Raw genomic sequence first — 13,758 nt, forward strand, 5'->3', positions numbered from 1 at the left:
CCAAAACCTGGGAGGAGAGGTTATCCTCTCGCCAGCTGCCCCTGAGGGACACTTATCCAGAGAAAGCAGAATGGAGATTATGGACTAATTATACATGTAACCGTGAGAAGATTGTTTGGTGTCAGATGAAAATTAATTTTTTGGAACACCTCACTTGAGTGTCTTGTTTGGTTACTGGTACAGGGATAAGGATTCCCAAAGAGACTGAGTATACCTAGAGAGGTGTTTCCCTCCTACACTTTGGGTACTGGAGGTTATTCTCCCTACCCCCTTTCAGAGAATGCACATCCCCTAACTTCAGTCATTAACATAAGAGAAGCTACATATACATGTATGTTTTGGATCACCGATTATTATAAAAAACAGGTGCTCTCTAGGATGGTCTTTGAGAATCCTGCTTCAAGCTTGCTAAATGCAAACAACCTTTGAGGCTTTGCAAGTGGGAAAAGTTGACTCTGGACTGCTGGAGAGGAGCTGCTGCTGCTATTACTGCTACCTTGGACACACTGTGCCACCACAGAGAAGCTGCTTTGTGGCCAAAACCAATACCAGGAGGGGATAAAGGGAAAGACTGAAAGGAGTGGAAAAATAAGAAAAATAGGAGTGGTGCATAAGATCAGGGGAAAATCAGGACAGCATTAAATAGAGGCATTGGCACATCATGCAAGAACTTGACTTGTCACTAGTAGATTTCAGGGGTGGGATTATTGATGGTTGCTCTCATTTTGTCTGAAGTTTCAAATCTATATTAGCATTCAGATCTTGAAACCAAAATGATCTGAACCAAAAGGAAATTCAGGCAACATAGTTAATTTACATACACACTGGAGAAAACAGTGGAGTATAAGCATAGTTTAAGTATTTACAGATCAATAACAGGATAGTACAATACAAAAGCCTTAGGAATTTTACAATGTATTTTATTATACCAGTGATAGTCATCCTGAAGTTAAAGAACCATGTTTGGCACCTGAAGACTTTTGAAATCACTGTTCTTAAACTGAATTCACTAAAACCATCACAAGGCAGTTCACATGTACCTTCACTACAGATAACACTCATCTGCGTTGCTCAAGAGTTTTCACTGTATTGACTATGGTTAGGTTGAAAGAAAATTAGCCAACAGCAAATACTTTACATGAGGGCATATCTAATAGATAGGGGAAAACGCAGTAACCAACTAGAAAGGTCAGGAGATGAAGTCTTGAGTACTAAATGTATAATTTAGGTGCTGTGCAAACAAGAGTACAGTACACCTTCCTATCTTCACTTTTACTAGAAGTTACATATTTTACATTAGATCTACATGTGAACTTATATCCACCAGATATGCTCACATCTATTTTTATCCATTTACCAATCACCTAAAAAAAAAATCCCTTGTGACAGCAAGACATGCACTCATGTATGCACATACAAGTGAATTACAGACTATCAGCATGGAAAGCAAGTAGCAGAAAGGAACCCACATACCTGATCCTCCTGTTCATAACCAAAACAGATTCAGTGAAGGGAAGGATAAGGCAAGAGAGATAGAAAGAACAAAAGTTAAGATCGGTGATAAAAAAAACAACTGATTAAGTTGGATATAAAAAGGAAGTAATCAAAACTACCAACAATGGCAAGAGCTGATATAATCAAACAACTGGCTACTTGATTTTAATAAAGTGAACGTTTAGCTCAAAAGGGTATGAAACGTTCTACAGATGAGGAAATAAACATAACATAAGATATGCCATGCTGGGTCAGACCAAGGTCTATAAAGTCCGTTGAGCTAGCAATCTCCAATTCAGTATATCCTCTAGCTCTCTGAAGTCAGTTGTGGTCAAATACGCTTTCTAAAAGGCTAAGAGGTTTTGAACGCCACTCTTCGGAAGGAATCTCATACCCTTTACCTTATCGGGAGAAGATTTTTTTTTTTTTTAAATCAGGGTACTATGCTGAATGCCTGCAAAGCATCCTAACCTTTGAGCATCTTTCTCAGAAGAAGCAAAAGAAACAAACAAGGCAGAAAAAGACTGCATGGCTCATCCTGTCAATTAATTATTTTTATAATTCCCATCACTTCCTTAGAGACTCCCTGTATTTATCCCATTTTTTTCTTGGGGTTGAAGAACAATGTAAGGGAAACAGCACAGTTACACTGCACTATGAATTAACACATGCTTCTGAACTATGTCTTCTAGATAAGGAGTTTTATATCTCTGTGGAAACATCCAATTCGGCAACTTCCTCAAGCTCCCAGACTTTAAACAGATACAGCTAAATCACTGACAAAGAATAAGCCACAGTTTCTCTGCATCAGAAATCCACAAGTTAGTAAAGAAAGTTGCAGAAAATTTGTAGAATGAGCAAGCATGTCAAAAGATTCAAGAACCACCTAGACTTACCATACCTGTGGGACCTAGAAGACTGAGGTCGGTTGACTCAACCTATTTAGTCTGGGGAGAGATTTTTGTGGGGAAAGTAATGCATAATAGGGAAAAATCTGAATGCTTTCCAATTAACCTTTACAACATTTTGAGTACTATGCTTGTTATTTAAGGAAATAAACATAACATAAGATATGCCATGCTGGGTCAGACCAAGGTCTATCAAGTCCAGTATGCCTGTCTTCAACAGTGGCTGATCCAAGTCACAAATACCCAATATTAAATAGATCCATTCTACTAATGCCAGCAACAAGCAGTGGCTATTCCCTATTGATTAATAGCAGTTTATGGACTTTTTCTCCATAACTTATCCAAACCTTTTTTAAATCTAGGTACATTAACTGCAACCACAACCTCTTATCAACGAATACCAGAGCTTAAATTTTGCATTGAGTGAAATAGTTCTCCGGTTTTATTTAAATGTCTACCTGCAAACTTCAAGAAGTGCCCCTTAGGCCTTGAATTATCCAAGAGAGTAAATAACCATTTCACATTTACTCGTTTAAGTCCATTCATGATTTTGTAGACCTTATATCCCCCCTTAGCTGTCTCTTCAAGCTGAACAGCCTTAACCTCTTTAGCCTTTACTCATAGGAAAACCGTTCCAAGCCCTTTATCATTTTGGTCACCCATCTCTGAACCTTCTCTTCTCCAGTACAACTATATCTTTTTCAAGGTGTGGCAACCAGAAATGCACACAGTATTCAAGGTGCAGTCTAAGCACAGAGCAATACAGAGACATTATGACATCCCTCATTTTATTTGCCATTGTCTTCCTAATAATTCCTGACTTTGTTTGGTTTTGACCACCACAGCACACTGAGCAGACAATTTCAATGTAACATCAACTATGATACTCAGATTTTTTTCCTGGGTGGTAACTCCTAAAATGGAAACTAACATGTAACAGCAAGGGTTATTTTTTCCCTATATGTATCACCTTGCACTTGTCCACATTATATTTCATCTGCCATATGACTCCCAATCTTCTAGTCTCGCAAGGTCCTTCTGCAATTTATCACAATCCACTTGTGATTTAACTACTCTTAAAATATGCAGATAAAACTGAGTACCTCATTCATCATACCTTTTTCCAGATCATTTACAAATATATTAAAAAGCATAAAAAATCTTCTGAACAAAAAAAAAGATCAGTAAGTACAGATCCCCGAAGCACACCATTGTTTACTTTTTTCCATTGAATACAGGCTAATTCTACTCTATTTCTTGTCTTTTAACCAGTTTGCAATCAAAAGGAAATTTCCTTCTATCCCACGACTTTAGTTTTCTTAGAAGCATTTCATAAGGGACTCTGTCAACGCCTTCTGAAAATCCAAATACACCCCCATCTACCAGTTCACCTTTATCCACATGCTTATTTACCTCCTCCAAAAAAAAAAAAAAAAAAATGTAGCAGGAGTGGAGTCAAGATGGCCACATGAGTGGATGCACTCCCTGCTGTTCCACAGTCTTCTGCTTGTTTCTTGCAATGCCTTCTAAGAGGAAAGGCTGAGTTCAGGTGTATCCCTCTGATCTCCCCTTTGCCTTGAGACAGCATACCATACCAGAGTATGTCCTTTCCGTTCCAGCAATTGAATCAGTCCTAAGCCCCATTTTCATTTGGGTCGAGGAGAACCCTCCTCGACTGGAGATAAGGCATCTTTGAGTCCATTGGCTAGTTGCCTGCTGCCGGTTGAACGAGAGCGGGACAATGCGGGAACTGCAGAGATGCATAGTGGTGTCATTGGAGGTGCCTCAATGGAGGGAGCAGTTGGCGTTTTGTCCCTGATAGTGACTGAAGCTTTGAGGGTCTGTTCTTGGTGAGCCATGTCTCTTGGAGGAAGTGTTTTCCCCTCCATATGGATAACGTGCAGAGGCAGACTTCTGGAGTTCTTTCTGCAGGCAAGTTTGCTGCAGCAAAGTGCTTCCTCTTCCAACTAAGCCAGCCATAGTAACTTTAGACTCACTGAGGGATCTTGTTTCCAGTCTGTTTCCTTTTTGGGGTGTCACACTAAAGTCGATAATCTCTCAGCTACAGTGGATTCCGTAGCCCAAGATCAGAGAATTTTGAATGAACAAGCTGGCCAGATTCAACACTTAGAGGTGGCTTTTAAAAATGTGGAATCTGTTAATGCAAAAATGATCCAGAAAAGGGGCTCTTTCCAAAGGTTGTGGGTGAACTTCCTCAACTGACCCTAAGAAATTAAACCATTTACCTCTGAACAGATTCCACCATTTCATAAGGTTTTGTGTCTTCCATTTAAGTCTAGCTTCATAAATTCTTCCTGAGATGGCTAACTTGTCCTCTCTTTTCTAGAATCCTCATTTAAGATTGTTGAGAGATTCATGTTAATTTCTTTTAATGAATATGATTTGAGTGCTATCATGAAAATATTTCCATAATTTGAATGTGAATTTCCTGGGTCAACCAGGTCAGGATGTATCGTGATCTGGATAGATCAACTCAGATAAGAAAAGCTTCCTGGCTTTGTGCCAGGAAGTTCTAGCCCTAGGGGCCTCCTTCTTGCTAAGATATCGTAAATGTGTGGTTAAGCTTTAAGCAGAATGTTATATATTTTTGTTCCATCTCAATTGAGGACCTTTATTGATAGGAGAAAACTGGCTGTCCCACCTGTATCCCCCAACACATAAAGTAGGCTACACTGATGTAATTAGGAACACAATTTCATGCTAATTGTTTTTTCCTTAGTTTCCTATTGAATTCTTTTTCTAATCCATATTATGGAGAGTGGGTTTCCTTTTCATTATTTAAAAGTATTTTTCTTCTTAAATTTCAATGTGTTTGTTGTATGTTTTAGATCTGTTTCTGCACAAGGTTTTGGCTTTGTAACTAATTTCAAATTTATAAATAAAATGTTTAAAAATAAAGAAGTGTAGCAGATTTGTATGGCAAGACTTCCCTTGGGTAAATCCATACTGGCAGTGTCCCATTAAAATAATGTATGTCTTTATAATAGTTTCCACAATTTTTCCCGGCACTAAAGTCAAGCTCACGGGTCTAACTCCCAGGATCATCTCTGGAGCCCTTTTTTTATATATCTGGGTTACATTGGCTACCTTCCAGTCTTCAGGTACAACGGATGATTTTAATTATAGGTTACAAATTACTTGTAATAGTTCTGAAATTTCATTTTTGAGTTCTTTCAGATCCCTGGGATGTAGACCATCCAGTCCAGGTGATTTGCCATTCTTCTGTTTGATAATCTGGCTTATTGCATCTTCCAGGTTCACTGGGATATAGGTTAGTTCATTTGAATCATCACCCTTGAAAACTGTCTCCAGAACAGGTATCTCACCAACATCCTCTTTAACTCTGCTTCTGTGTTTGCTAATGTTGAGATTACTTACCTGATAATCTCCTTTTCCTTAGTGTAGACAGATGGACTCAGAACAAATGGGTATAGTATGCTCGTGCTAGCAGTTGGAGACTGATCTGACGTCAGCACGGGTATATATACCCCCACAGGAAGCGTTGCAACTTAGAAATCTTCCTTGCAAAAGCTGTTATGGATGTGTGTACTGACGCTCAGAGAAATAGTGAAACAGGATTCCCCTGACAGATTGATAGTAGCTGGAGACCGCCAGCATTCCCAACCGGAAGGCGTTGACACCTGGTAGGTGTACGCTCTTATGGAAACAGATGACATGGCTTACCTTGAATCGGTAAAACCCATGTACACAGGCAGCTGGGCGGGATGCTGAGTCCATCTGTCTACACTAAGGAAAAGGAGATTATCAGGTAAGTAATCTCAACATTTCCTGTCGTGTAGCCAGATGGACTCAGAACAAATGGGATGTACAAAAGCTTTACTCCCAGCCTGGGTGGGAGGCTGCCTGAGGACCATGTAGGACCGCCCTCGCAAATGCTGTGTCCTCCCTGGCCTGGACATCCAGACGGTAGAACCTGGAGAAGGTAATGGAGGGAGGACCACGTCGCCGCTTTACAGATTTCTGCAGGCGACAGCATCCTGGATTCTGCCCAAGATGCCGCTTGTGCTCTGGTAGAATGAGCCTTGACTTGTAGAGGCGGAGACTTCCCGGCCTCCACGTAAGCTGCTCTGATAACTTCTTTAATCCAGCAGGCGATGGTGGGCCGAGATGCCGCTTCCCCTTGTCTTTTCCCGCTGTGCAGGACGAACAGATGGTCCGTCTTTCGTACTTCTTGTGTCATTTCCAGATATCTGGGCAGCATTCTGCCGATGTCGAGATGGCGTAGCAAACGTCCTTCTTCAGATTTCTTCAAACCCGCCGTGGTAGGCAAAGATATAGTTTGGTTAAGGTGAAATTGTGAGACCACTTTAGGTAGAAAGGAGGGAACCGTGCGAAGATGGTTAGCCTCTGGAGTGATTCTGAGAAAGGGATCACAGCAGGACAGTGCTTGTAGCTCTGAGATGCGGCGTGCTGAACACACCGCCAATAAGAACACCATCTTCAAGGTTAGAGAATGGAGAGACAGGCCCTGAAGGGGTCTGAAGGTGGATCCCACGAGGAAATCCAAAACAAGGTTGAGGTTCCACAAAGGCACTGGCCACTTCAGTGGCGGACGAATGTGCTTAACTCCTTTCAGGAAGCGAGACACATCTGGATGCGTGGCAATGGTCTTGCCATCCCTCCTGGGACCATAGCAAGACAGTGCAGCCACCTGAACTTTGATGGAGCTGAGGGAGAGACCCTTCTGAAGCCCATCCTGCAGGAAATCCAGAATAGGGATTGTGGTCGCATGTGGATTGGTGCCATGAGTGTCGCACCATGCTTCAAATATTCTCCAGATCCTTACGTAGGTGAGGGAAATGGAAAACTTGCGGGCTCGGAGGAGTGTATCTATCACGGGCTCCGAGTAACCTCTTTTCTTCAGTCTAGCCCTCTCAATGGCCAGACCATAAGAGAGAATTCAGCCGGATCCTTGTGAAGGATGGGACCTTGACATAGAAGGTCCCGGAGAGGAGGCAGGGGAAGAGGCTCCCCTGCCAGTCGTCTTCTCATGTCCGTGTACCAGGGTCTTCTTGGCCAGTCTGGTGCCACTAGAAGAACTAGGCCCCGGTGTGTCTGAATCTTGTGGATGATGGCGCCCAGCAGAGGCCACGGAGGAAAGGCGTATAGCAGAGTCCCTGGAGGCCATGGCTGAACCAGGGCATCGATTCTGTGTGAGAACGGGTCGTGCTTGCGGCTGAAGTAGCTGGGTACTTGAGCATTGGACCTGTCTGCTAGTAAGTCCATGTCTGGAATCCCCCAGTGATCCACAATCATCTGGAAGGCTGTGGGTGACAGCTGCCACTCTTCCGGATCTAGGCTTTCTCTGCTGAGGAAGTCTGCCGCGGTGTTGTCCTTCCCGGCAATGTGGACGGCTGAGATGTCCTGAAGATTCGCCGCTGCCCAAATCATCAGTGGGGCGATCTCCAGAGATACCTGTTGGCTTCTGGTTCCGCCCTGACGGTTGACGTATGCCACCGTGGTGGCGTTGTCGGACATCACTCTGACTGCTCTGTTCTTCAGTCTGTGAGCAAATCGTAGGCATGCCAATCGGACTGCCCGGGCCTCTAGACTGTTGATGTTCCACGCTGACTCTTCTCTGTTCCACTGCCCTTGTGCGGCGAGTTCTTCGCAGTGTGCTCCCCAGCCGCTCAGGCTGGCATCCGTGGTGAGCAGAGTCCACGTGGGGGAGGACATCTTCGACCCCCTGCTCGTGTGGTTGGACTGCAACCACCACCGTAACTGGGTCTGTACTCTGGCTGGCAGAGGTAGGTGCGTGGAATAGTTCCGGAAGCGGGGACTCCAGCGAGAGAGCAGGGAGCGCTGTAGAGGTCTCATATGGGCCCTTGCCCAAGGTACCACTTCCAGGGTGGATGCCATGAGGCCGAGAACCTGCAGATAATCCCAAGCTGTGGGCCGACTGGCTCCCATCAAGTACCGGAGACACATCTGAAGTTTTAACCTTCTCTTGGCAGTGAGACTGACCGTGTCTGCCTGGGTGTCGAACTGGACTCCCAGGTATTCCAGTGACTGGGAAGGCTGTAGGCAACTCTTGCTGAGGTTGACTACCCAGCCCAAGCTTTCCAGAAGGGCGATCACCTTGTCGGTTGCCCGAAGGCTCTCCTCTCGTGATTTCGCCCTGATGAGCCAATCGTCTAGGTAGGGATGGACAAGGATTCCTTCCCATCTGAGTGCCACTGCTACCACTACGACCACTTTGGTGAAGGTCCGCGGTGACGTGGCTAACCCGAAGGGCAGAGCCCGGAATTGGAAGTGGCGTCCCAGAACCTTGAAGCGTAGGTAGCGCTGATGCTCCGGATGTATCGGGATATGCAGGTAGGCTTCTGACAAGTCTAGGGCCGTGAGGAATTCTCCTTGCTGTACTGCGTTCTTGACTGAGCGCAGAGTTTCCATGCGAAAACTCGGGACCCTCTTGGGTACCATGAAATAAATGGAATAGTGTCCAGAATTCACTTCCCATGCAGGTACTGGGATGATGGCTTTCAAGGACAGGAGCCTCGCCAGGGTAGCTTCCAATGCTGCCTTCTTGTGTATGGGACATGAAGATTCCACAAACTTGTCCGGAGGGAGATTATGAAAGTTCAGATAATACCCCTCTCGGATGATGGCGAGGAACCACTGGTCCGACGAAATCTCGACCCATCTGGGGTAGAAGAGGGTTAACCTGCCCCCTGTGGCTCCGTCCCCCAGATGAATCTGCGGATTCTCATTGTGAGGCGCGGCCGGGACCTGAACCCGGGCCTGCTCCTCTCTTGCGCTGCTTGGTCCGAAAGGACTGATTCCGGGCCTGAGGACAAGGCTCCTGGAAGAGACTCCTGTAGGGAGTGAAGCGCTGGGAGCTTCTACCCCTGGAGGGCCTTGGAAAGGCGCGCTGGTTCCTTCTGAACCGATCTTCCGGCAGTCGAGGTACTGGAGAGGCACCCCATGTGCTGGCCAATCTATCAAGGTCGCTGCCAAACAGGAAAGAGCCCTTAAAGGGTAATCTGGTGAGGCATGTCTTCGAAGGAGCATCGGCTGACCATTTCCGGATCCAGAGCTGCCTCCTGGCGGCTACCGAGGATGAGATCCCCTTGGCTGTTGTCCAGACTAGGTCTGATGCAGCATCCGTGAGGAACGAGAGAGCGGACTCCATGTCCGCTGCCGGAGCGTTGTTCCTGACCTGTGATAAACAGGAATGCGTCACTACTGTACAGCAGGTTGCGATCCGCAAAGATAGAGCTGCCACCTCAAAAGTCTGTTTCAGAATAGCGTCCAGTCGCCGGTCATGAGGCTCCTTGAGGGCCGCCCCCCCCCCCTCAACTGGAATGGTAGTGCGCTTGACCACAGCGCTAACCAAGGCATTCACCTGAAGGCATGCCAGCAGCGCCTGGATAGACGGTGCCAGGGGGTACATGCTTGTCAGGGCTCGACCCCCTTTGAATGAGGCCGCTGGTGCAGCCCATTCTAAATCTATCAGTTGTGCCGCTTGCAAGAATGGAAAATGGCGGGCTGTAGGACGAAGACCTTCCAGCAGGGGGTTCTGCGTGGAGGGTACCGTAGCGCTGGGACCTGTAATATCCAACTCCGCCAGCCACTGAGACACCAGGTCAGAGAGATCCTCTTTAGGGAAGAACCGCCTCATGGTTCTGTATGGCTCAATCCCAGAGGGAAGTTCCCCCTCGTCTGGAAGTTTGGACTCGTCTGGTGAGCCATCCGGGTCAGACTGATCCGGACTGTCTGGAGGCGGGAAGTGCTGCTCACGATAAGGGCGTGAGGGTCCAGGAACAAGATCCGCTGGAGCCGCAACCGCAGCAGCAGGAACAGCAGGGCCTGGACGGGAAGCTGTTTGCATCTGTACAAAGGCATGAATCCCCTTAAAGAGATCCACCCAGGAAATGGAGGCGGTCTCTAATCGCCGGGGTACGAGATCCCCAGGGATTCCAGGTTGGTAAAGACTGCCCGCTAAATCCGGGGTAGCCCCTGGGGAACTGTCAGCGAATCGTGGCTGAGACTGGTCCTGGCCCGAGGGTCCCATGGCCTCCTCACATTGGGTACATAGGGAGTCTGGCTCTTCACTGTGCGTGGCTAAGTTGGCATGCAGAGCAGAGGCAGAGGGCTTTAATGACGGAGGCAGGAGGCGCCCCTGCTGAAGACGCTGAGGCGTTCTGTTCCATTGAAAAATATGCGCTTAATGAGAAGCGGCAGCAATATACGCTTAATACAACAGGCGCTTAATAATAAGCGGCAGCAATATACGCTTAATACAACAGGCGTTCAATAATATGCGGCAGCAATATACGTGTAATACATCAAGCGCTCATTAATATGTGGCCGCAATATACGCCCAATGACATGCAATATGCTCTCAGCAATATGCAGCTGAGCAATGTACGCTCAATGATATCCAATACGCTCTCAGCAATATGCGGCTTAGCAATGTACGCCGAACAATATGCAATATGCTCTCAGCAATATGCGGCTTAGTCCTAGACATGCACCTATCATGGGCGCTCAATACCTGAGTAAGGCCAACAAAATGGCGCCCTTCCACGGCGTGCCGCCTATGGGCCACGCCGCCGATCCTCGTTCCTCGGAGACCAAGAAGTAAGAGATGTACACCTTACCTGATCCCCGGTGGTTCCTGGCTGGAACCCGGGCGGTCTCCGGCTGCGGGGGAAAAGGGCAAGTACCTTCACTGCCGCGCTTTGAGGAAATGCACCCGCTGCCTCGTCCACGCCGGGACCGAGGCGCCTCGTTCACCCCGCCCGAGCCTCGCCCGGGGGCTACGTCCCTGCCGCGATTCGGCCACCGGACCGAGGACTTATACCTTCGGGGGATTACGGAAATCACCCCGGGAAACTCAACTGGGGGAGGGACCTTAGGGTAACACCGCAGGAGTGCGGGGCTCGATGGTGCTGTAGAAGTTTAGTAAGAAGAAAGTAGAAAGTAGATTTGGAAACACGCTCAGCGAGTGTGCAGGCTCTCCAAACTGCTTTGGAGACGGAAATTACTAAGTTGCTACGCTTCCTGTGGGGGTATATATACCCGTGCTGACGTCAGATCTGTCTCCAACTGCTAGCACGGGCATACTATACCCATTTGTTCTGAGTCCATCTGGCTACACGACAGGAAATTTAGTCTTTCTGCAATGGAGAAATTACTTACCCGATAATTTTGTTTTCCTTAGTATAGAGAGATGGACTCAGGACCAATGGGTTATGTGCTCCCCTGTTAGTAGATAGAGACACCATCAGGGTTCATAGTTGATGTCTTCCTAGATATACCCCCTGCAGTGCCCTCAGCCATTCAGTATTCTCTTCAAAAGCCATTGTGGACATACTACTGAAAAACTTGAATACAATTTTAATAACTTGTTTAAAAACTTAAAACTGGTGACCGTAACTGTACTCAACCAAACATAAGCACAGAATCCCAGCAATATTATAGATGCCCAGATCTAGGGATAGGGTAATGGCTTACCCGTAACCTCTTTGGGAATGTGATTCCTTGGCACAGTTCATGGGCAGCCATGGGCGGGATACTGAGTCAATCTGTCTACACAAAGGAAAACAAAATCATCAGGTAAGTAATTTCTCAGGACAAATGGGATGTACAAAAGCTACTCCCAAATGGGGTGGGACACTGCCTGTGGTCTGGTTAGCACCACCCTCACAAAGGCTGCATCTTCTAGGACTTGGACATCCAGGTGATAGAACCTGGGGAAAGTGCGCAGGGAAGACCACGTCACTGCTCAGCAGATATTGACAGGAAACAATAGCTTAGCTTCCACCCAGGGTACTGCCTGGGTCCTAATGGAAAGAGCTTTAACCTGAAGCTTGATCCAGTGAGCTATGGTAGCTCGCAAAGCTGCTTCACCTTGTTTCCTTCCACCGTGAAGAACAAGCAAGCTGCCCATTCATCGACCTGGCCACATCCCACAACGCGAAGGTTCCCTGATTCTTCAGTCACAGACAAGATCAGTGCTCCCAAGGGATCGATGCCCTGGTCCAGACCTGGCCAGAGGAGGTCTTACTGTATGCCTTCTCTCTGTGGCCTCTACTGGGCAAGATCATTTGCAAGATCGTGTCACAGAGGATTAATCCTGGTGGCCCCGGATTAGCCCAGATGCCCATGGTATGCAGACATGCAGAGGCTTCTGGTAGAGAACCCCCCTGTACCTCCCCTCCACACCTTCTCCAACAAGGTCCGTTCCTTTACAGGGACCCAACTCTGTTTTGTCTTATGGTCTGGCCCTTGAAGGCTCGCCTGACGAAGTGTGGATAGTAGGTGGCAGTAATTACCACCTTGCTCCACACGTGGAAGTTAGACATCCTTGGCGTATTTGCGATCTGGAGAATTTGAGGCCTGGTGCGAGAAACGCAGGCTCTCCTCAGTCAATCAAGATCTCCAATTCTGGAATTCTTACAGGACGACCTGAACAAAAGAATGTTCCTCAACTCCTTGAAGGTCCAGGCGGTGGCTGTTTCCTGTTTCAGAGGCGAGGTGAATGGAGCCCATCTGATACACCTCCGACCACCCTTAAAGTGGCCAGTCTCCCTATGGAACCTCAATCTAGTATTGGACTTCTTAGCATGGCCTTCCTTTTGGCCTCTGTGCACTCTGTCTCTACACCTGTTAACGCTGAATACTATTCTTGGTGGTGATATGCTCTGCTTGTTGCATCTCTGAACTACAGGTGCTGTTATGTCGGGAGCTGTTCCTCCAGTTAACTCCAGGAACGTTGCAGCTTCGCACCGTCCCTTCCTTCCTTGCCAAATGTAGTCTCTGAACTTCACCTGAACCAGTCCATTTCCTTACCATCCCTAGATAGACGCAAGGACACTGAACACTAGCCCCTCCTACGCCACAAACCTCACTAGGCTGTTCGTGCAGTATGTAGAAGGTACAGAATGGGTGCATAAGATGGACCAATTCGTCAACCATAGCTGACATCTGGCCGCTACCTCCAAGGTACGGACCAGGTCGCAGCCTGCTTCTGCCAAAAAGGCGGCTGCTGGTTCCATCACTTCCCTGGAATTCATCAGATTCATCATTTTCCTGAGAGAGATGCAAGTGCGAGCCACCAGGGAACAGCAAGAGGTTATCTGCAAAGGCCTGCTTAAGAATAGCCTCAATTCTATCCTGTACATCCTTCAATGCTGCTCCCCCTTCTACAGCACAGTCTGCTTGGTGACAGCATACACCAGTGCATCCACTTCTAGAAAGTACAACTGCTCTCTCGCCGCCAGATCCAAGGGGAGAACAGCATTTCCAAGGCTTGTCCCACTTTAACATTAGCTTTCAGGGCGCTCCACTCAAGATCAAATCAATTCTT

At 46.9% G+C, this 13,758-nt stretch overlaps 1 protein-coding gene across 3 annotated transcripts in view; it reads right to left on the reverse strand.

Annotated features, from left to right (window-relative positions):
* The window catches only part of PSAP (prosaposin), a 198,167-nt gene that overhangs the window by 95,076 nt on the left and 89,333 nt on the right, over positions 1-13,758 (reverse strand). For 2 of the 3 annotated variants that reach the window (XM_029609276.1, XM_029609274.1), the window contains one exon: positions 1,474-1,482. The exons of the other annotated variant lie outside the window; for it this stretch is intronic. In XM_029609276.1, coding sequence (XP_029465136.1) covers positions 1,474-1,482 — 9 coding nt within the window. The remainder of the gene's footprint in view (positions 1-1,473; positions 1,483-13,758) is intronic. 3 annotated transcript variants of the gene reach the window in all.

The sequence above is a fragment of the Rhinatrema bivittatum genome, chromosome 7 (assembly GCF_901001135.1).
Source record: "Rhinatrema bivittatum chromosome 7, aRhiBiv1.1, whole genome shotgun sequence".
NCBI classification, from domain to species: domain Eukaryota; kingdom Metazoa; phylum Chordata; class Amphibia; order Gymnophiona; family Rhinatrematidae; genus Rhinatrema; species Rhinatrema bivittatum.